At 37.6% G+C, this 22,486-nt stretch overlaps 1 protein-coding gene across 1 annotated transcript in view; it reads left to right on the top strand.

Annotated features, from left to right (window-relative positions):
• Bmp5 (bone morphogenetic protein 5) overlaps nucleotides 1-22,486 on the top strand; it is a 124,522-nt gene that overhangs the window by 59,322 nt on the left and 42,714 nt on the right. The window contains exon 3 of the mRNA XM_041679597.1: nucleotides 4,441-4,589. Within this exon, the coding sequence (XP_041535531.1) occupies nucleotides 4,441-4,589 (149 nt within the window). The remainder of the gene's footprint in view (nucleotides 1-4,440; nucleotides 4,590-22,486) is intronic.

Raw genomic sequence — 22,486 nt, 5'->3', positions numbered from 1 at the left:
TGTCTTCACACCCACAGAGATCTTCTTGTCTTTGCCTCCTGAGTGCTGGGATTAAAGGCGTGTGCTATAATTCCTGGTTGTTTGACTAATTTTTTGCCTAAACATCTAAAATATAACAGAATCAGATGTTCTGTAACAATGATCCTCATGATTTTTAGAATTTTAAAAGTCCATGTTTGTTTTGTGTGATATAGTAAAGGTCAACTATAAACATCAATCAGTAAACAATCTAAGCTTTAACCTTTCCCCCCATATTTTCTTTTATTTTTTTTTGAGATTATATTATAACTACATTCTTTCCCCCTTCCCTTTCCTCCCCTCAAACCCTCCCATATACCACTACTTGCTGTCTTTCAAATACATGGTCTCCTTTTCACTGTCTTCCATGCATATATGTATGGATAATATACGTATATATTCCTAAGTATAACCTACTCGGTTTGTGTGATGTTACTTATGTATGTTTTCAGGGCTGACTATTAACTGGTGCACTCTTCCTGGAAAAGGCTATTTCTCCCACTCTCTGCATTATCTTAGTCGCCTGTTTGTTGTGTAGCATTGAGGCCTCTGGGGCTTCCCCCATCCACATTGGTACGTCCATTGGTGTCATCCTTGTTTAGCTCCTGTGTAGGCAGTCATATCGGTGAGACCTTATGGGTATAGTTTCTGACATCACTAGGAGACACCATCTCACACCATCTCCCCGATCCTCTGGTTCTTAAAAGCTTTCTGTTCCCTCTTCTGCAGTGTTCCCTGAGTCTTAGATGTGGAAGTGTATCTAGATATAACCATTGGGGCTGGGCAAACTTTTCAGAGAAAATTCAGAAATTATAATTTATTATTGTGACACATTTTGTTTACATGCTCAATACTAGAACTGTTGATTAATTCCTCAATACTATGGTGGTGATGTTGATGAGAAGAGACATAGGAGGATTTATTTGTTTAGTAACTGATTATGACTCCAGTTATGAGTTCCTGACCTGAGTTCCTTTCATCATGGATTGTGATATGGAAGAGTAAGTATTAGTATTTAGGCATCTGTACTGGCCTGCCCTTGAGGTTCTGACAGGATATATCCTCAGCTGCAGCCACTAAGAGCACCTCCTATGCACATTCACTATGTTCCTCTTTAAAAGGTGGACCTGCCCCCCTCCCATCTCTCTTTCTCTCTCTTTTCGTTTTTCCGCCTCTACCTCTCTCCTCTCCTCTCCTCTCCTCTCCTCTCCTCTCCTCTCCTCTCCTCTCCTCTCCTCTCCCCTCCCCTCCCCTCCCCTCCCCTCCCCTTCCCTTCCCTTTCCTGCCCTTAATGAAAAACCTCTCCTACTTGATTTTGTAACCACTTAAGCCCCCAAATTACATACTATTTTCCCTTTCCAATCCTTTCACTTTCTCATTCACCCCTCAACCAATTGCATTTAGATTTCTAAAAGTCCATTTATTTTTCTATCATCCATTGATAGCTTCATTTCCCAAGGAGCTCAGGGACATGCTTTCTTTCTTCCTGTTTTCCTTAGTATTTTATATTAGTGAACTCTCTGTTTCATGTGTGAAAACTTCCAAGTTAAGTGATCGTTGATTTCTTGACGTTGCTATTGTGAACTACGAAAAGTGTGGGCACCTTGAAACAACAAGAGTTTATCCCCTTCAGTCAAAGGACTGGCACAGCGGTAGAGCTCTTAGCTAGCAGGCATGAGGTCCTAAGTTCAGGAAAAAATGTCAAATAAAAACAGGGAGACCGAGTGACAGGTTTATTTTAGACTGTTCATAGGAAATGATTGGACTTTTCTACTACTCCCGGTGATAGTTCTTGGTAGAGAAATTTTATACTTCAAAGGAATTCACACCTAATTTTGTGTTGACTTAGAGAGGGTTTATTTTAAGTTACAATCATGAATGGAATCACATGAATGAAATCACAGAATGGCTGCCATTGTATTCATTGATAAAATACTCGATTATCCTGAAGCAAATTTCATTGCCTAAAGGCAATGTAGAAGTTTTTCTACGAAGAGCGAAAGGGGAAATAAAAGAAATTCTAAGAAAAAAGTAGTTTTGTTTGAGAATAGGAAAACATGTTGACACCTATGAAATCAGTTGAATATCCACAACTTCAGAGGTAAACTAGAACATATGGATTTTTGAAACCACGATTTTTTTTTGTAGATTTGTCTTCTAGGGCATTACAGTTTGTATCAGTGAAATGCAGACACTTAGAGCTTGCACAAGTCCCATGCTATGATTCCCCCTAAACGTCAAATCTATAGTTATTACTGATACTGAACATGTTAGAAAGATTTGTGAATTGATCTTGGATGGTACTTTTTCTTTTATGAAAAGATGATGTCATACAGTTTTAAAATAATAGAAAATATCACCTAAATGTCTACCTACAGAACATGGTTAATTTAACCTATTAAAATTACCCCCTTTGAGGGCTCTGGGGAGATATCTTTGCTGGTAGAGTGTTTACCACGTAAGCTTGAATACTCGAGTTTGGATCCCCACACCCATGGTAAAGAATAAAAATAAAAAGCTGGGTGTGGTGATGCACACTGAAGTCCCAGGGCCAAGGGGCAGAGGCAGGAGCTTCTCTGGACCATCCTAGCTGATCTCTTAGAATTGATGCTCTCTAGGCCCAGTGATAGACTCCATCTCAGAAAATAAAGTGGAGCGTGATGTCAAGTTTTGGTCTCCAAATGCATGCACATGCACTTACATGGACACGTGTACATAAACGTGTGCATACAGAGAAACACTCTAAACACAAAGCTACTTATTTTTATCTATTGTTTTCCAAGAGCTTCAATGGCTGGAGCTATCAGCTTTGTAGAAATGACTGGGACACTGAATCACTAAATCAGAAGAGAGCCGTCTTGAAAGCTTTGCAACCCTTGAGTCTTTTCCAAGACACAGTGACTCCTGTTTAACCAATAAGCAGTGTAGTTCGTTAAAAAGATTACAGTTTCAGAGACGCGTATCAAATGGCTCAAAACTAAGGGCAATCCTAATTTTCTCAGATTTTGCTTATTCTATATATCTGATGGCCTTCTCGAGTTAGGAAAGGCAAAGATTTGATTGACATTGTCTAATGAGAAAGGATAAAGGGGGTCCTGAAAACTCAAGTGGCACCATGTGGCGCTGCTCATCAGAAGTCTGTAATATGCCAAACCACTTCCTGTGTCATTTCTCAATGTTTGCAGCCTTTATCTGCTAAGCGTGCTGAGTATGTATAGTGTAATATTAGGTAATTAGATGATTTGATTGTCATATCCACTGAATTTAATTTCTCTGGTTACTGAGCGAACGACATAGATCAAGTAAAATTGAAGAAGTGAAATATTGACTTAGAGTTTTACTTTCATGTTTGTTAAAAATACAATTTTTGAGTTTTCTATATATGACTTATACAAATTTTTGTCTTTATTTTTGAGACACCTCTGAAGTGGCATTATACAACCTATTACAACACAGCTTTACTTTTATCTTTATAGAGTGTGCTTTACAAAAGATGTGGAAGAGTAGAAAAATCCATTTAAAAAATGATACTAGTGGTTTTTGCTGTTGTTGTTGATTTCTTTTTACTTTATGTTGGCAGAATTTTGGTGTTTTACAACTGATTCATCTGAGCCCTGATTTCATTAATAAGATGAAATGCCAGGAGCAGGCACGTTTAGCTCACCGTGTGATGGTGGTAGGGAAAGAACATATGAAACCATTCTCTACAATCCAACAAACATATGCTCATAACTTAATAGCACAATCAAGATTCAGGATCTCTTCGCAGATGTGAATTGTCACACCGTTCTGATTGTTCCTTTGTGCCTCTCTTCAGTGTCGTGATGGTTGCAAGGGAATGCTGACTCACAGAGGAAGTGACAGCGTACCACTGTGGGCCATGCCTCCCCACTCAAGAGACTCACCTCTTCATAAAGTGGCACACTTAGTGACTCCTTCTGGACTTCATTACCCATAAAACTATTATATTAAAAATTTAAAGTATAAGACAATTATCCCTAAACCAGATGCTGACATATCCCCTGCCCGGGCTCCTCCGAGAGTCTGCACTCATCCAAATTGGAGCAGCTACTTTCGTTTCTGTCTCAATTCATTTTAATAATTTTCTTTTTTTTTAAGGGGTACTAACAGATGTTGGTTGGAGGGAGCCTTGATGACCAGGGAACAAATTAAGACCATTAAGTTAGCATGAAATGACAATGAGAAACAGAAAAATAGAAATTACTTTCAGATATTCCTAATAGGTCCCAGGTTTGGGTTGGGAGGTGGCAGTGTCTTACTGTTCATCATTGTGCGTCCTCTGCTCCCTCGTTCTTTAACTCCAGTTACTTTTAAAGTGCCTTTAAAATGTTTTCACGTTCATAGGAGAAATTATGGGCTTCATTCAAAGCTTTCATTAATTTTTCATTCCTTTCTCCTTAGGGATGCGGATCTTTTCCTGTTGGACACAAGGAAGGCGCAAGCTTTGGACGTGGGCTGGCTTGTCTTTGATATCACTGTGACCAGCAACCACTGGGTGATTAACCCACAGAACAATTTGGGTTTACAGCTCTGTGCAGAGACTGGAGATGGTAAGTCCTGACCTAAATGTTTACAACAGCCTTGCTTAGACCCATGGCTTTTTGCGTTATTTAATCAATGCTTTATACCTACGCATAAGGCAATATACTCTTTAGGATAATGCCAAATGTTGATAAATCAACCCATGGAGCTGTACTTATTCTCTATACATGAATTGACTGGATTTGGGCACCAGTGGGGGCATAGTAAACAGTAGACACAACTTCTGCTCTAAGGAGATTTTCAGGGTGGTGCTAAAGGAACCAGTGACACTACTGTAGTATAACCAATATGAAGAGTGCTATGGACCTATGGCTTGGTTGTGGTTATGGGGATACATACAATTTCCCCCCGAACATGGTAGGAAAAAAAAGAACTAGCAATTAATAATACAAGGAAGGAGAAAGGATGGAGTAATCGTCATGAAAAAAAAATGCCCAAAGTTGTGAACATGCTGTGATATTTGGTGACAATTGTGACATTTGTTCTAGTGTCACCTATGGAAGGGGTCATTTTAGGAACCTCAGACAAAATCCTAATTCTTCTGTGCACACGTGTTCACCGAGGACCTCCTTACTATGCCTGTGTACTTTGATGCTGGAGATAACAATGGCAGTAAGCGTATGCAGAAAAGGCTTCCTGAAGTTTGCCATGAGTAAGACCCAAAGTGGTGATCACTTTGTCATGATGGTGATGTCATTGAGTCTTCCATGGTGTAGAGAATAATACAGTAAGTGGAAATAAGCTATAATCCTCAAGATAAGGAAGATACGATTAGTGGTAAAAGTTATAGGGATGGGCATTTCAGACAAAAGGGTCAGACTCTGTAGACTGTATAGCAAGAACCTTGGCCCTATCAGATAAGGACAGAGATGCCTAAGCCAGTTCTTTTCAGAGCCTTGTTAGCCCTTGATCACATAGAGTTCAAACATTGTCATTCAAATCTAAGCTCACTCAAAATTATATTTGTCATGATAGGACGGTAGAAGCTAATTATTCAATTGTATGTTAGGCTTGCTTTGCAATTTTTAAGCATTTAAAAATACCCTTTGTGGCTATCCATTTTCTCAAGCTCTATATCCTTCTGACATTACACTTAGGTTCAGAGAGCATGGATTTAAAGGTTATTTGATCAGAAGATGTTCTTATTTAAGTTTCACTGCCTTTGCTTTTTCCCAGAATCAGGCATTGCATCTAGAATGTAATCTATTTAGTTCTCCTGCAGTAGTAGACTGTTGCCTTAATGGACTCCACACTTACACCCAATTAGGGTCTGTCTCGGTCTCTTTCAAAGAAAGTAATAGCTGTATGTATTAAGATTTCCTGGTGATCCTGGTTCACTGATAGTCAGCCAGCTTTATAGCCTGTTTGTGACATCATAAACAATGTTCTGACTCCAAGGATTGTGTGTGGAACGAGGTTGATAGCCACAAATTAGATATGTCACAAGGTTAATCAAGCAAATGTTTCATGTGCCTTCAGATCTTGATCTAAGAAAGTAGTTCCTACCAAAAGTGTTATTGGATAAAGCCTTGGACTCGTCTGACTCCAAATGAAAACTTTTCCACAGATTTTCATTTGTGATACCAAAATTAAAAATTTTGTAAGCAATTCAATTATGTTGGACGGTAGGATGTTTTCTAATTATGGATTTTAAATTATTGTTGAAAACCCTCAAGTTTAAGCATTATAAATGTAAGCCAAGGAAAAGAATGTATTTAGGTGAGTTTCCAATAATTTTCACAGCCTTAGACTATTGAACACTTACGGTCAGAAATGTGACTGGGAAATCAGCATTGTGGGGGTGGAGCTCATTGTTTCCTCCTTGGTATGTGGCCCAAAGGAGAGAAATTAAATTAGTGGTGTGTACTTATCCAAGTGTTCTCCCAGGGGATATGCCTGAAATGTCTAACTAAACAAATCAAGAAATCTATGAAACATGATCAGCCTGTTTGTTTTCTTTTAATTTCCACTCCTTCTCTTACCACACATGCATTTTCTGAAGTTTTGCTTTTTTTTCATTCTTTGCCTCTCTTGCTTTTCTATTTATTTCACTATTTATACAATTTAATTTCTGCTTTACTGTCGATTTCTTTTCTCTCTAAGAACTTTATATATTGTGTTTCTACTTGCCCATATTTATTTCTCTTATACTTCACAAGTAATTATGCCTTCAAGAATTATTATATTATTTATCGTTTTGAGCCTAAAATAAACTAGCATTAAAGTCTTTCAAATATTTCAAATTTTTAGAATTTGAGTGTTAATTTGGAGCCTACCTTTTGATAGTTTTCCTTGTCTCAATAGAAGTCTAATGTGAAGAATATTAAAATAGTTAAATGTGACAGGCTCTCTGGTCTTTCATGCATAAATAATCTTTAAGATTTTTTTTTAAAAATAAAATAATAAAGACCAGAAAGGAAATACTTATTCAATATGCTCACACTGGTAAGAGGTTCAAAGAAATTTTGTGATCCTTGCCCATCCAAGTCTATCTCCAGGGTCTTGACATGAGGATAAGGTTTAAATAGGAAGCGAGGGATACACACACTTAACAAAGCGTGAGCACCAGGTATGGTGACTTGTCCAGCACTGTCTCAGGACCAAGCGTTTTCTTTGAGGTTAGTCTCTATTCCAACATCATCTGGCAAGTTCTTTATTAGGCTGCCAGCAGGGCTTTGGCACTTTTCTCTTTCAGCAGAAGAATTTTGAGAAATTCTCATTTCTTGGGGTTTATTCTTTCAATGGTATAAATGAGGGGAGAATAATGATCTCTTTACCATATTAACCCCCTAATCCCATATAGACTAGATATATTTTCCCAGCCTTGGGGCAAAATATGTATAATGCTTGAGGCTCAGCAGAGGACCTGGGTTCATTTGCCTTCACCCACATGACAGCTTACAATCGTCTGTAACTCCAGTTTTGGGGCTGTTGACCTCTCTGGCCCCCCTGTGTACTTCATGCATGTGGTACATGGACCTATGTGCAAACAAGCCACCCATACATATAAAAATAAAATAAGTCTTTAGAGAAACATGCCTCTGTTTGAAACAAATATTACAGGCAGAATATACGTAAGAGTTAATGTTAGAACATATTCAGTTAGCAGCAGGTTACCCTGTATAAGAGCTATTTCTGCACAAGCCCTTGGCAGCTCCATCTTGTTAGTTTGACACAGAGTCTCACAGTGAAGCCTAGGTGTTCTTTAAACATATGATCCTGCTTCAAGTTTCCAAGTGCTGAGATTGTAGGTAAGCACTGTCATGCCTAGGATGATTTTGGTTCAGTTCTGGCAACTTCCTTTCTTGCCTCTGACCAGGATTCACAAAAACAACAGATTAACTATCTAGTTGCTCCTTTTTTTTAATGGTCCCTCATCACTGGGACCAGATTTGATTTTAAACAGAAGTGGAGTATGTATGGCTTTGGAAGACTGAGGACCCTCCTGGTAAATTAGTTTTATTAACTGCGGTCTCATAGCAAATATATATGTGACATTATTTTCCTATAAATAGAAATAACCAGATGTTGCAGCTCTTTACAGTCTTACTCATTCCCAATGATGGTGTATGTTCTCAGAGTTCTCAATTAAATTTTATTTATCCTTTCCTGTAAAGAAAAAATGGCAAACAGAACATTACTTCAGAGCCTACAGACCATCATTTATTTGCAATATTACATTATGAATGTACTTTTTAAGCAAAATATTTTGTTTTGTTGAGGCATGGCCTTATGTATCCCAGGCTGACCTCAAGTATATTAGGAGGCCAAGGAGACATTCATTGTCTTATCCTTCTGCCTCCACTTCTGAAGTGTTGGGATTAAGATAAGTGCCTCTACCCCAGGTATATGTGGTGTTGGGTTAGAATTCAGGCTTTCCTGCATGCTAGATAGACAACCATTTTGTCATTGATTTGCATCTACACACCCAACTTTGGGGTAGGATCTCAAGAAACAGAGGCAAGGAGAGAGAGAGAGAGAGAGAGAGAGAGAGAGAGAGAGAGAAACAGAGAAAGAGAGAATTTTGGTGGTGTGAGGAGTGGCAGTGGGGAGTGGAAAGAACTGGAAGGGTGATTTATTCCTGGGCAAGGAAACAATGTCCGTAAATATAGAGCCTGGCAATGGTGTGTTCTCTCGGGAATGTTAACCATCTAGACCTGGTTAGAACAACTTTTATGCACAAAATTGGTGGCAGATGCTATTAAAAAGTTGAACAAATTTGTAGAAGAAACATGGTGTCTACATCAAGTATAGTCTACTCTTGTGACTAGATCATGGGTCATAAGAAAGTATAGTTATCACTTTTATCAGTCAAAGGAACCAATTTGGATTGCGTGTTTGAGTGAATATCCGTTTCATAGTGTCAGAAATTGTGCATCTCTCTTACAGTTGTATCTACCATGCTTGGAACAACGGACACATGTATTAAAAAAACCTTATGCCACAATTAATGATCTGACTTCCCAAGACCTGTATGGTAGAAGGACTGAATTGATTCCTGCAAGCTGTCCTCTAACCTCCATGAATATTCCGGAATGAACATATATACATGCACACAAAACTAAATGAATAAAATGCAATAAACTATACTCAAAAAACCTACTTTGAAAGTTAAATGAGGCCTTTGTGGCCCACATGTCAACAAGAGTGAGCCACAGTCTAGTTAAATAGCTTCAATCATAAAACGAGGAGAAAGTCAGTGAGATATACTATTGGATTTTATTTTCGCTCTCCTGTAAAGAAAAATAGTCTAAATATATTTTAGAAATCAAAAGGCTATTGAAATAAAAAGCAGCATTGTGACTCAGAGAACCTGTGGAAACTATGCCTGTTTGTGAAATAATCTGTTTAGAAATTTGACAAATGAACTGCAATGGATCTGTCATGAGAGTTTAAAGATATTTTGTTGAAAAATTTTCATGCTTAACCGATGATTTTTGGAGCTTCATTTGCTTATTTCCACAAAACAAAGCAAATATTTCAAACATATCTCCTTTTTTTTCTTGCAAAATCCAGAGACTCTCAGACAAATTATTTTATACAGAGTACAAACAAAATCATTGTCAAAGTTGTCCAGCATTCTTTCATTGACGGCTACTAGTTTCTGTGGTAAAAATAAATGTTATTTTTAAATACTAAACTGGCTTAGATCTATAATGTAAGACCTCCACTCTCCTGAACAATTCTAATATATATATATATTTACACATATGTACATAGTTCATTAGATGGTAATTTTAATCCCACTTTTAAGACTTGGGTCTCCCTCCAACACTCCAACATGATAATTTTCCACTGTTTGGTACTTTGTGTATTTAAACCCTCCAAGAAAATTAATTCCTTCTTTTTAAAACACAGATTTATAGAATAATTTAAGGATGGAAAAACAAAGATAGTGTTTTGGGGTTCATTAGAATGTTGGTTTAAAAGCCTTGTTTTCAGACATTTTGTATTTGGCAATACTCAGGTTGAATTTTGCCAATGACTTTTTCCTTTTTTTATTCAAACCTGCTTGTGTGTCAAGGAAAATCCAACCCATATGTTTCTGATTCATTTGTATTCAAGTCATCAAAATGTTGCTTAGTTAGTTTACTGTTTAATGTCCCCAAACAATATAGCATTCTTTTAAAATTTAGCCTGTAAAGTCCATTTGCCTTTGAAGAAAATCATGGGTCTATTATCCATTATGTCAAGGTAAAACTTTGGGTTTAGGGTAGAAGTAGGGTTTACAAACTCCTCTAAATTTTGAACCCCAATCAAGAAAAGACTCCTGAAGTATTAATCAAAATTAAATTCCATTGTAGTTGATGCAAGTCAAAGACAGAAATTTAATTATAGCTTATAGATGAATTAGAATATGAACTGCTGACATGTAATTTAAATGAGATGAAAATTGAATAGTAGAAGTCCTCTAGATAAGTTGGGTCCCTAGGAAGAAATTAGGAAAATAGATGCTTTAGTTTGGATTTACATTGCCGTGATAAACGCCATGACAAAAAGTGACTTGGGGAGAAAAGCGTTTATTTTAGCTTCTGATTCTACATCACAGTCCATCACTGGGGGACGTCAGGGCAGGAACCTGGGCGCTGGAATGATGCAGAGGTCATGGAGGAGTACTGCTTACTGGCTTTCTCCTCATGGCTCTTTCAGCCTGCTTCCTTATACATTCCAGGACCACTTACTTGCCCAGGATGTGGTACCACTCATATCTGCGTGGTCCTCCGACATCAATCATCAGTCAAGAAAATGACCCACAGGCTTGCCTGCAGGCCATGTGGTGGGGAATTTTTCTCAGTTGAGGTCCCCTCTTCCCAAATGCCTCTGGGTTGTGTCAAATTAACAAAATACTAGCCGGCACAACTGACCCCTTGACAACTTTCACAAAACATGTAGTTCTTCAACTACTCCCTTTCCTTCCTCACTTGTCATCAAGAAAGTATGTTAATATTAATACTGCAATATAAAACATTATCTCAAATTTTAAAAGCCACTCAGCATTTAAAATTTCAAGCGCTTCGAAAGGTCATTCTCTTGAAAATATACACAGTCTCCCTGAAATGCCAAAGTTCTTCTAAAATTACAAAGTCTCTTTTCAAAGCTCAAAGTCAACTGTGGACTCCTGTCAAACCAAAGTAACAAGTTAAATACTTTCTTATTTCAAGAGGGAAGAACCAAGGCACAACCATAATCGAATAAAAGCAAAACCACACTTTGACAGTGAAAAGATTTCAGCGCTGAGGTCTGGGACCCTCTCACAGTCCCCGGAACCCCAAGGGCTCCACTTCTCCAGCCCGCAGCTTGCAGCACATTGCAGCCCGTCTGACAGGCTCAGGGCGGCTTCCCTCCATGGCTGCTGCCGTCCTTGGAGCTCATCCCATGGTACTGGAGTCTTTAATATGCTGGGGTATCTGCTCCAAGTAGACTGCACCTCACCGATAGCCTTTCATGGGTTCTCTTCAGGCACCCTGACCCTGCCACACAGTGCAAACTCTCAGTTTTCCCTGACTCCTTCAACTTGGACTTTTATTGCAAGTAAGACTGCATGTTTGACAATGGCCTCTTTCAGTGCCAAGCCTCAGTGGCTTTCCACGAACCTTTCATGCCTTCAAAATGAGAACTACCTCAGAGATTCTAATAAATTGCCAAGTTCGGTTGCTAGCCCAAGGTATTGCCTTGGTCTCTTTGGAGCACAGCTTCTGTGTGCTGACACGGAGGAAAACACTTCCCAGAAGGTTTATGCTCAATTATGTTGGTCTTTTCTTAAGCACAGCTGATTCTTAGCCTCAGCTGTCCGGTATCAATTTTCCCAGCAAAGCAAAGGCTTCACTTTAGAGGTTCTTAATTCAAAATATCATATAAATAGCCCTGAGAGTCTTTAAGGGACTCTTAAATGTCCCTCTGATACTTTCCCAGTCAGTCCTCCACCGGCTGTACTGCTCTCAGAATAATCTAAGTTCCCACAACAGCCCATTAAGCTCTGAGCACTCAATGGTTTTTCTAGACCTAAATTCCAAATTCATTCCATAATCTTTCCCAAACAGAAGGTGAGGCCTGTCACAGGACTAGCACACTCCTGGTACCAATTTCTGTCTTAGTTGGGGTTTTTATTGCTCTGATAAAACACCATGACCAGAAACAACTTGGGGAGAAGAGAGTTTATTTCAGCTCACAGTACCACAGTACAGTTCTTCACTGAGGGGAAGCCAGGGGAGGGATCTGGATGCAGGAGTTGATCCAGAGTCCATGGAGGAGAGCTGCATACTGGCTTGTTCCTGAGGCTTACCCAACTTGATTTGTTTTGCACCCAATATCACCAGTCCCGCCTCAATCATTGAACAGGAAAAATGCTTCAAAGTTTGCCCGCATGCCTGTCTGGTGGGGGGTTTTCTCAGCCGAGGCTCCCTCTTCCTAAACGACTCTAGCAACTTGAAAGAACACCAGCCATCATAATAAGATTAATATATTAACTCTGATCAAACATTTACAATTTTAGTCATAACAGCAGTGAAATGAATGTGATAGGGATCATTGAAAGAAGTGTGGAGCTACCTTAGATGGAGTTGCCAGGCACCCACGAGAGCAGGAATAAAAGTCTTTTGTTCTCCCTTGGGATGGAGGTACTCTGACTAGTGCAACTTTATCATAGGAAAAGCTCTTTCAGGACAATGGTAGAAAAGATAATTTAAATGTGTCTTTTCAATAAATTCTCAAGAGATGGCTAGTTCATAGAGGAGAGGTACCACTCTGAAGGTAAGTTAGGGGCACATTTGTAGGTAGGGCTTTGTTTTGCTTGTTCTTGGTTTTCATTAAGTGTGTTCTCCATCACTCTGGCTGTCTTACTTGTAAGACACTTTTATATATGGTTCAACCAAGGATACGAAAGCAATGGAAATCAACACACTGAGTCATGGGGCATTGTCAACTTGTGCTTACATTGTTTGAAATTTATAGGCAATAAAATATCATTGTATTAAATCCTGATGTGGTAGTTTTTCTGAGTGCCAACATTTTTTTTTTCTTGGAAAGAGTAAGTTATTTTGGGGCAACTAATTGTATCAGAAAGATAAGGGAGGTAAGATCCTTATCTCTCAAAAGGACACAACACACACACGCACACATACACATGTACAGACACACATATACACAAATGCATATACACACATACATCTGTGTACACACACATGTACATACATACACACATGTACACATGACTGATTTATGAAAGGCTGACTTACTTTAACATTGCAGACATTTTCTAATCCAAAGATGCCTCGATATAAATTAATATTTGAGATTCTGATTATGCATTAGTAAGCCTTAAACATTGAAACTTCTTAAATGGTTCACAAATTCCTCACCAGCTTTGCTAATGAGCAAGTACTAATGGTTCCTAATGTATGTAGTGCTGTTAGTTTTAGAAAGTTGTGGCGCATCACCATTATATAATGATATTCCCCATAAAACAATCAGAAAATCCCTGGGCATGGTAGCACAAGCCTTTTTAATCTCAGTAGTTGGTAGGCAGAGGCAGGCAGACCTCTGTGAGGTAGAAGGCCAACTTGATCTACATGGCAAGTTCCAAATCATCCAGGGTTACATTTTCCCTTCAAAAATGAAGAGCTTTCATAACTAATTGGAAGAACTTTAGAGGAGTCCCTGCTAGTCAGAGCAGCTACTGTTATGCGTTTTTCTGTTTAGATGGTAGCCCAGGCTGGCCCATTTATCTGCTTCTCAGATATTATCACTTTTTTTTTTGCTTATTGGTTCACAAAAGTTTTCTTTATTCTATTTTCATAGTACAAAGAATTTGTGCCCCTGTTTTCCACCAAGATTATTGTGAAAACTTAAAAAAAATCTTTAGGTTTCAGACAACGAAGTTGAAGTATTTTAAAACTTCTATTGCCCAGGCTTTTCTTCTCTTCTTCTCTAGTCCCTAACTTCTGAGTTTTATTTTTTATTTCTGGAATTTCAGAACTATTATGATGATGCTAATAAGGGCTAGTAGTTTACTTTTTCTATAACTTTGAGAGATTTAAAAATATTATATTCTTCCTAAAGGCAGAATATTTTAACATGCCAATAAATTACGTCCCCAACATTGCATAGTTCTATGTCCCATAAATATATCCTGTTAACATCAGAATTTCCAAAAATCATGATGACTTTTGATATGTAGCATATTTTTAATTGGAAACATATATGGCAGCATCTAATGGTTAAACCTTGATCTAAAGGTTAATACCTTAAACGAATGTGCAAATTACCAAATTTACATTCTAAAGTTTGGTTTGTATGAATGAAGATTGATTCTTATGCACTATCTAAGTTGAGCATACTGAATCTATTTTTTTCTGAATCTGTTCTTTTTAAATAGAAATTTCTGGTTAAGACAGCCGTGTAAGTCCTCTGTGTTGCCAAATGGCTATTGATCTGTTTCAAGGGTAAGAGGATCTATGTGACTGATTAATCTGAATATTATCTGACAGAGATAGTAAGTAGCAGAAGAAATTATAGACCAAGGGTGATGTTTTCCTTTTGTCGCTATTGTTTGGAATGCAGTATCTCACTATTATTTATCCAAGTTCAAAAAGTTGAATTATGTGTACTAAAGGATTTTAGAAAACATTTAAAGATTTAAAAGTGTTCCTTTCCATTATCTGAACCTTATCTTAGAAAGCAATTAAGTCATTTTTTTTATAAGCCTATTTGACCCTCTTTTGGTAAATTTATGGTAATGAAATGACTGTTGGTTTTAAATAAATAAAGAGCGAGTCTCCAAATCCCAAGACTGACACGAACCACACATGTTGTTCACTGTTCCAGGTGGAAAGGGAACACACACTGCCATGCTCTGTTCTAGATGAATATGCCCTCTGTGTATTGTTTAACGCCGAGGATAATTAGAGCATCAGTTTCCAATGAGTGTATAAGAAAATAAGAAGTGGCAAGTTGACAAAGGTTTATCTTTAAATACTCTAAGAAATAGAATGCATAAATAAAAGTAGGTAATTTTGTTATAGTCCGGACACTAAATTAATGTGTAAAACAAGCAGATTTTAAGACCCAAATACAAAAAAATAATGCCTGACAATGACAGCTAATGGCCATGGGAGTGTTCTGTGATGTCATGAACTACGTGTTACCGGAAGCATTTTCCATTTAGTTGACCTTCAGTCTAGAGATTGCTGTATTGTGGAATATCACCACTCGTGAACTTTCGAAAACATAACTGATAACAATAAACCAACCGCAACCTGAGTGCCTGCTCACACTCTGAACATCATGCAATTTAAGTACTGTAGACAGAGAGAGCGCAGTGCACAGACCCCTCCATCTGAAATAAGCCATAATATGCCTGCAACTCAAAACATTTTCCTGCATAAATCAGAGAGAGAGGCATTGTGGAGACAAAGAAAGTGAGAAAGGTCACACAACTTTTCTTATATGTGTAAAGGAGAAATGCCACTCATACGTACATTCTCAAGTAGTCACGTACGAGAGACCACAAGACTTTTTGTAACTGAAAGTCTGTGATTGTTAACGTTTCCAGAGAACCCTTACCACATTCACCAGCTTACTATTCTGTTTTCCCTTAAGACCCTCAGAAAGCTTTCATTAACAAAATTAAACATGAAATTCAATCTAAAAATTTCCACATTTCAGAGTGATTTCTGTTTCTCTCATGCTTAGATATAATTTAAAAAGCATTAAAGCAGAACCTATCACAATGTGCTAATTTCTGAGAATAGCTTTTTGTTTGAATAAAGGCCCTAGATATTTAAAAGGAAGTTAAAGAACACAAATACACAGGTCATTTTAGTATTAATATTTGTAAAATCATCCATTGAGAAAAAAAAATTCATGCACATTCAGGGTAAAAACAGCAAGATTTCTGCTCAAAAATAAATATGAATAAGCTTTCCTTTGTGGTTTGGAGTCAGTATTTGTTAACCTTCAAAGCCATGTAAGTTGTGTTCCAAGGGTTTGGTAAGTGGAATACCATTTTAGAGGGCCTCATAAAACATAGATTTCTTGTTTTTTTGTTTTTTGTCTCAACTGCCTTCTGCCCATGGACAGAATCTCAGTATGCCTTTCATGACTAAAATAAATGAACATGAAGATTAGTGTTAAATTTATGTAACATTTATTATAATAAACTATACATGCTATATTTTTGAGCTCATTCTATCAAAATATATTTTATTTCTATATAAATTCATGATTTCATATGTTCTCATCCTGAGCATAGCTTATACTGACATCAACTGTTCTTCTATGCTAAAATTCTATATCCCTTGAATCCTACAATGTAAATGAAGCTTTTGTATTCCAGAAATACTTCATTAAAATTATTACATTAATTTATTTCTTTTGTCTGTGTGGGTGGTGCCCAGGTAGCATGCATGCCACTTTGCAAGTGTGGAGGTCAGAGAAAAACTTGCAGGAATCTGTTCTCTCCTTCCACTGTGTGGGCCCCAGATTAAACTCAGGTCGTCATGTTTGACAGCAAGCATCTTCACCCATCGATCATCTTGACAGCCCCTTAATTCATTTAAAATAAACATTTAAATAACTCTTTTGGGGGGTGGTTAGGTGAAATCATGTTAATGATATTAATTAAAACTTACCGTTTGCAGGGAGCTTACTAACAGCTAATGAGCATCTTGTTGAGCTTTAAAACCAGGTCCTTTAAAAATTACTTTTCTTATTTCATTCTGTACATGAAGATACTTAGTCATAGGAATAATAAGAATCTTGTCCATCAACCAAAACCATTTCAGAGTCAGACTGTTACATCTTAAGTCTTGTTCTTTATAGTATCATTGTATGAAGTCCAAACTGAATAAAAGTCCATTTTTCTAATTTTCTAATGAAACAATGATATTGAAACAACCATTATAGGAGAGTAATGAATTTCATTGAGCTCTGCAGGAGACTCCCTCTGAGTTTTTATACTTTCCCCCTGAAACTCAATTATGATTTGGCCCTGCAAAATGACAACATTTCTGCCATGTTTTCTTTTTCAAAATTAAACTACTTCAGTATTTCTTTCAGTTCCTTATATCATTGTGATTTTCTAAATTCATAAATTAGAAGAAAAAGTATTTTTCTTTTGTCAGTCATTGACTCCAACATTAAATATAGTCAAATTTGACTTGTTATGAATCTGATAATGAGCCTCTCTTTCTTTTATTTTCATGTTGATGAATAGTGCTTTTGATTGATTTCTTTTTTTAATTTGAAGTTTCATTTTTTGAGTATTTCATGCATGAGTGCTATATTTACATCACTTCCATTCCTACTTCTCCATGCTACAACTCCTTCATCCATTTTCCAAGTTATTCATTAACTATTACATACATACATACATACACACACACACACCACACAACACACACACACTCAAATAGCAACTGTAGTATTGTTTATACATACATGTCTATAGAGTTGACTACTTGGGATTGGGTAACTTATCAGGGCACATACTTGAAGAAAACTGGGTTTTCCTCTCTCAACAGCCATTGAATACCTTGAGCTTATCTAGGATGGGTTTTGTGACATTTATCCTGGCCTTGTTGCCATGTTTTCTGGTGTTACTGTCATGTAGATCTTGTTTAGACAGTTAAATTGTGATTTCATGGGTGCAGCATACATGTTACATATCCTTGTAGTTGGAATCCTGATTCTTGGGATTTTACAATCTTTCTGTTCCTTCTTCTATGACTTTTCTGAGTCTTAGGTGTAGGGGTTGGTTTGTAGATGTATCATTTGGTGCATCCCATGGTGCATTTTGGGCAGTTGTGAATCTTTCTAAGAGCCTCCATATGCTGCAAAAGAGGTTCAAGAGACTCCTCAAACAATATAGAGTATTGCCATTGCCTTTGCTTGCCTTCATGAACTTGCAGATAAGACCTTGCTGCCGAAGACACTACACACTTCAGAAACAGCTTGGCAGAATGGAGCTGAACAGACTTGGAAATTTCCTTTCTGAGAATTAGTTCTCCGAGTATTAGTATCAGAAGCTATGCTATGCAAGCTGCTAAAGTAGAAAAATAACCAATAGTCTGATCCAGATATAAAGCCTAGAAACCACAAAAGTGACTGGATTGGCAAGATGCCCCCAATGGTGCAGTAGTGGCACTTTTGTCTTGGGAACAACCAACTGTAGTCTGTTTGGACTTGACCTACTATTCAGACTACTGAAATACAAGGTTTTCAGAAAAGCAATTCTGCTTTGGGATGTTCTACTGGGAACTCACCAAGACCAGCTGGCCTGGGTCTGGAAAAGCCTGGGATAAAACCGGACTCTCTGAACATAGCGGACATTGTGGACTACTGAGAACTCAAGAACAATGGCAATGGGTTTTTGATCCTACTGCACGCACTGGCTTTGTGGGAGCCTAGGCAGTTTGGATGCTCAACTTACTAGACCTGGATGGAGGTGGGGGTTCCTTGGACTTCCCACAGGACAGGGAACCCTGATTGCTTTTTGGGCTGAGTGGGGGGGACTTAATTGGGGGAGGGGGAGGGAAATGGGAGGCGGTGGCGGGGAAGAGACAGAAATCTTTAATAAATAAATAAATAAATTAAAAAAAATATCCAAGAAAGCAGGATGAGAGATGACCAAATGTAGGCTTGGAAAAGCAACATAATAGAATTTTTTCTCCAAAAATGTTGAGAAGAAAATTCTGGCAATAGTGCCTGTTATTTGTTTGTCAGCTTGCTTGGGTATTTTTAGTCCCAAAGCAGAATTGCTTTTCTGAAAACCTTGTAGTCTGAGAAAGATAATTAAAAATATAGTCATGATCCTAATTTTTAAAACTCTTTTTTTGTTAAATATACTTTTTGTTAACTAATACTTATAAATATATTATATTTGTAGTTCTTTTTATTCATGGATAATTATTTCTTTTTTCCTTTGACTTTATGAGACAGGGTTTCTCTGTAGCTTTGGAGACTGTTATGGAACTAGCTCTTGTAGACCAGGCTGGCCTCAAACTCACAGAGATCCTCCTGCCTCTGCCTCCCAAGTACTGGGATTAAAGGTGTGTGCCATCACTGCCTGGCTTAAATAAGAACTTGCTTTTTAATTTTTGATATTATAATATAATTACAACATTCTACCTTTCCCTTTTCTCCCTCCCAAACATCCCACTTACCCCTCCCACTCTCCTTCATGGCTTCTTCTTTTATTAGTTGCTCTTATATGCATACCGTTAAATGTATATACAAGTATATTTGTAAATATAACCTGCTCAGTTCATAAAATGTTACTTATGTGTATGTTTCTTAAGACTGACCATTTTTCAGCACTGGACAACCATTTGGTGTTTTCTTCCCTGTGGAGGGCCACCTCTCCAGCTCCCAGCACTCCTCAGTTGCCTATAGTTCTTTGTGTAGGGCTGAGGTCTTTAAGGCTTTCCCTGATCTACATTGGCATGTTCATTGGTGTCACCCCTTTCAGATGACGTTTAGGCAGTAATGTTGGTGAGATTTTATGGGTGTAGCTTCTCACAGCATACTCCCCAGACCTTTGGCTCTTACCATCTTTCTGCTCCCTCTTTCACAGTGTTCCCTGAGACTAAGATGGAAAAGTGTTCTTTGGTTGTATTTATCATGAATAGGTGAATATATTTTGGTAGTCTGTTAAAAATGTTAAGTTGCTGAGTATGGTAGTACACGCTTGTAATAACAGCATGAAAGGAGGGGCAGGCATTCAAGGCCATTTTCAATTGTATATTGAGGCTAACCTGGACCACATAGATATCATCTAAAAAAACAAAACAGCAGAATAAACCAATGAATAAAAATCTCTTGTTATTTTTATTATGTTCATATAATTCAGACTAACTTTTTAAATCAATGTTTTTTTGTTCTGATTTATAACATATTTATAAGAGCTACGTTATAACCTCACTTACTTATCCAGAGTTTAGCAGTACACCTCAAGAGCACATGTGGAAATAGGTTTGAAAAGTAGCAGTTTAAGTATAGATGGTACTTATTACTGGTGAATTGAAAAAATCAGTTGAAAGGTACATTTCACCATTAGAAATTTATTTATCTTATATGTATATGTACTTTTTCTGCATATGTGTCTGGCACCAATGAATGCCTGGTGCCCACTGAGGAAAGAAGAGGTTGTTGCATCCCCCAGGACTGCAGTTACAGTCGGTTGTGAGGTACTATGTGGGTGCTGAGAATTGACTCTGTGTTCCCTGAAAGAGCATCCAGTACTCCTAACCACTGAACCATCTCTCCAGAGCATTTCACCGTTTTCAGACCTTCCAGTTAATGAAAATGAATATGAAAGCATTCTGATAAATCTCTATTTTTGCATTTTATTTTCCATAAGTTCAAAAGAGTAGCCATGTAGTAACAGCTCGACAAACAATATGTCAAGAATATATTCAAGTCTTTTTCGTGACCCTATTCTGGGCTCTTCACTATGGCTATACAGAAGTTCCTAGGGGGAAATACTTTTCACAGGCATGTTATAGCCACAAATACTGTGGAATTCTTATGCAAGATGTCACACAACTGTATTTTCTTTAGTCTTTGCACATGAGTTTAACTTCTTGATGATACCTGTTTTTCCAAAATAAGTTATAAATTAACTGTCTTGCTGGCATTGTGTGCTTTACAGACGCCCACTGGGAAGAAAAAAGGAAAAAACCCACCAGCAGTCAGGAGCTCTCAAGTGTAGTGCGCCTGTAGATTCACAAAGTTAAGGGGAAAACTAAAAATAGTGACAAACAAAAAGCCAACCATGACTTTTAATATTTAAATTAAAATAGCATGACTATTAATATTTAGAGAATGAGGATAGGGAATTCACATAAAATAGCCCACAAAAGGACATATTATTTTCTCTATAAAGTGATTTCGGATTTTGTGAAATAAAAACTCGGGGGAATGATCTGCCTTTCCAGGACTGGCTATTTCTGAATTAAAAATGATTTTGTTGACAGCTATGCTACATGTACCCTTGATAGACTGTGAAGATAGACTCTGTTTTCACAAGGAGGGCAGTATTTATATGGAGAGACCCGAGAGAAAAACACTAGTTGTAATACATTCCTGGCACCAAGAAGGAAAACGATATGACTTTTGGGTTGCAAGTATTGTTAAAAATCTTAACTTCTCCCCATCCATAGCTGAGGGCTACTCACAGTTGGTGGCTGTTGGAGCAGGGTTAGCCACTTCATTTTAGGGGTGTGTCTGCTGGTAGGATGCCCATGCCCAAGCGGCTGGCATACCATCATATGCATGTGGTTAGCACTAATCGGACTCAGTGGGTAAATTAGAATAGTGAATTGCTAATAATCAACTGTAAATCGAGGACATGGAGTTAGAAGGGAGATGGGATGAGATGATTCAGCGGTAGTTGGAGGGGCCGGGAGAAGAGGATGGATATAATCAAGATACCTGTATACATGCATAAAGTCTTCAAAGAATAAATTAAAAATATTTTTTTTAGGAAAACAACTATGCTTTGAGTCTTATTTTAATCATTTTAAAATCTGTAACTATTGCTTTGTGAGGAAGAGATATGTTGATGCTTGTAAGGAAACCGGTAAAACACCTGGCTTCTGTACTGGTCAGCTGCTGCTTTTGTTTCAGGGTTAGAAGTGCTAAGCTGACTGAACACAGGAAAATTGCTAATGAAGGTTTGCAATTGTATTTTAGAGGAATGCTTTCTATCTCTCTATTTTATATGTATGAAGGCAATAAAGAAATGGCCTTTAAATATATTTCTGTTCATGTACTTGTTCGTTCTGGATAAAGTGCCTTGCTGTATAGTTCAGGCTGGCCTTAGACTGAAAACAGGTTACCTGCTTCAACCCTGAATTTGAGATTACAGGAACGCATCACTCTACCTGGCCCCAAATGTCTTAAGGCAATATTTGGGGAGGGGGAAATGTGAATACTCATTATACAATATTATATTAGGTATTTGCTGTCAGTGCTCTTTATTTATCCTTCTTTTCTCAGTGTTAAAATGTTTTGTTGATCTATTTTCACGGCTCTAGAAGCAGCTTATCATCATTTATAGAATGTAAAATTAAGGTCAAATCTTTAACGAACTCTACTGTTCTCAGTGAGAAAGAGTTCTGGGTAAACAAGTACATAGAAATGCTTCCTTCAGACACAATTTTGTCTTCATTGCATTGAGTGAATTTCCAAGACCATTGTTCCCATGTAAACCAAGTGCCAAGTATTAAGCAAATCTTACTGTTGATACATCTGAAAATAAATTTTAATTTAAAAGTGTTTCCATCTGGATACCACAACATATAGAGGCTCTAAAACCTTTTTAGGTCCCTGCTAGTCTGTGGCTTACCATAGCTTTATTGACATCTCCTATGCTTTTGAAGAAAAATATTTTCTCAGTGTAATGTTT

This window comes from Microtus oregoni, unplaced genomic scaffold (genome assembly GCF_018167655.1).
Source record: "Microtus oregoni isolate MIOR12 unplaced genomic scaffold, Mior012 000032F_ref0000030, whole genome shotgun sequence".
NCBI lineage: Eukaryota > Metazoa > Chordata > Mammalia > Rodentia > Cricetidae > Microtus > Microtus oregoni.
The sequence above is the reverse complement of the archived record's forward strand: the minus strand, read 5'-3'. Positions and strand labels throughout refer to the sequence as shown.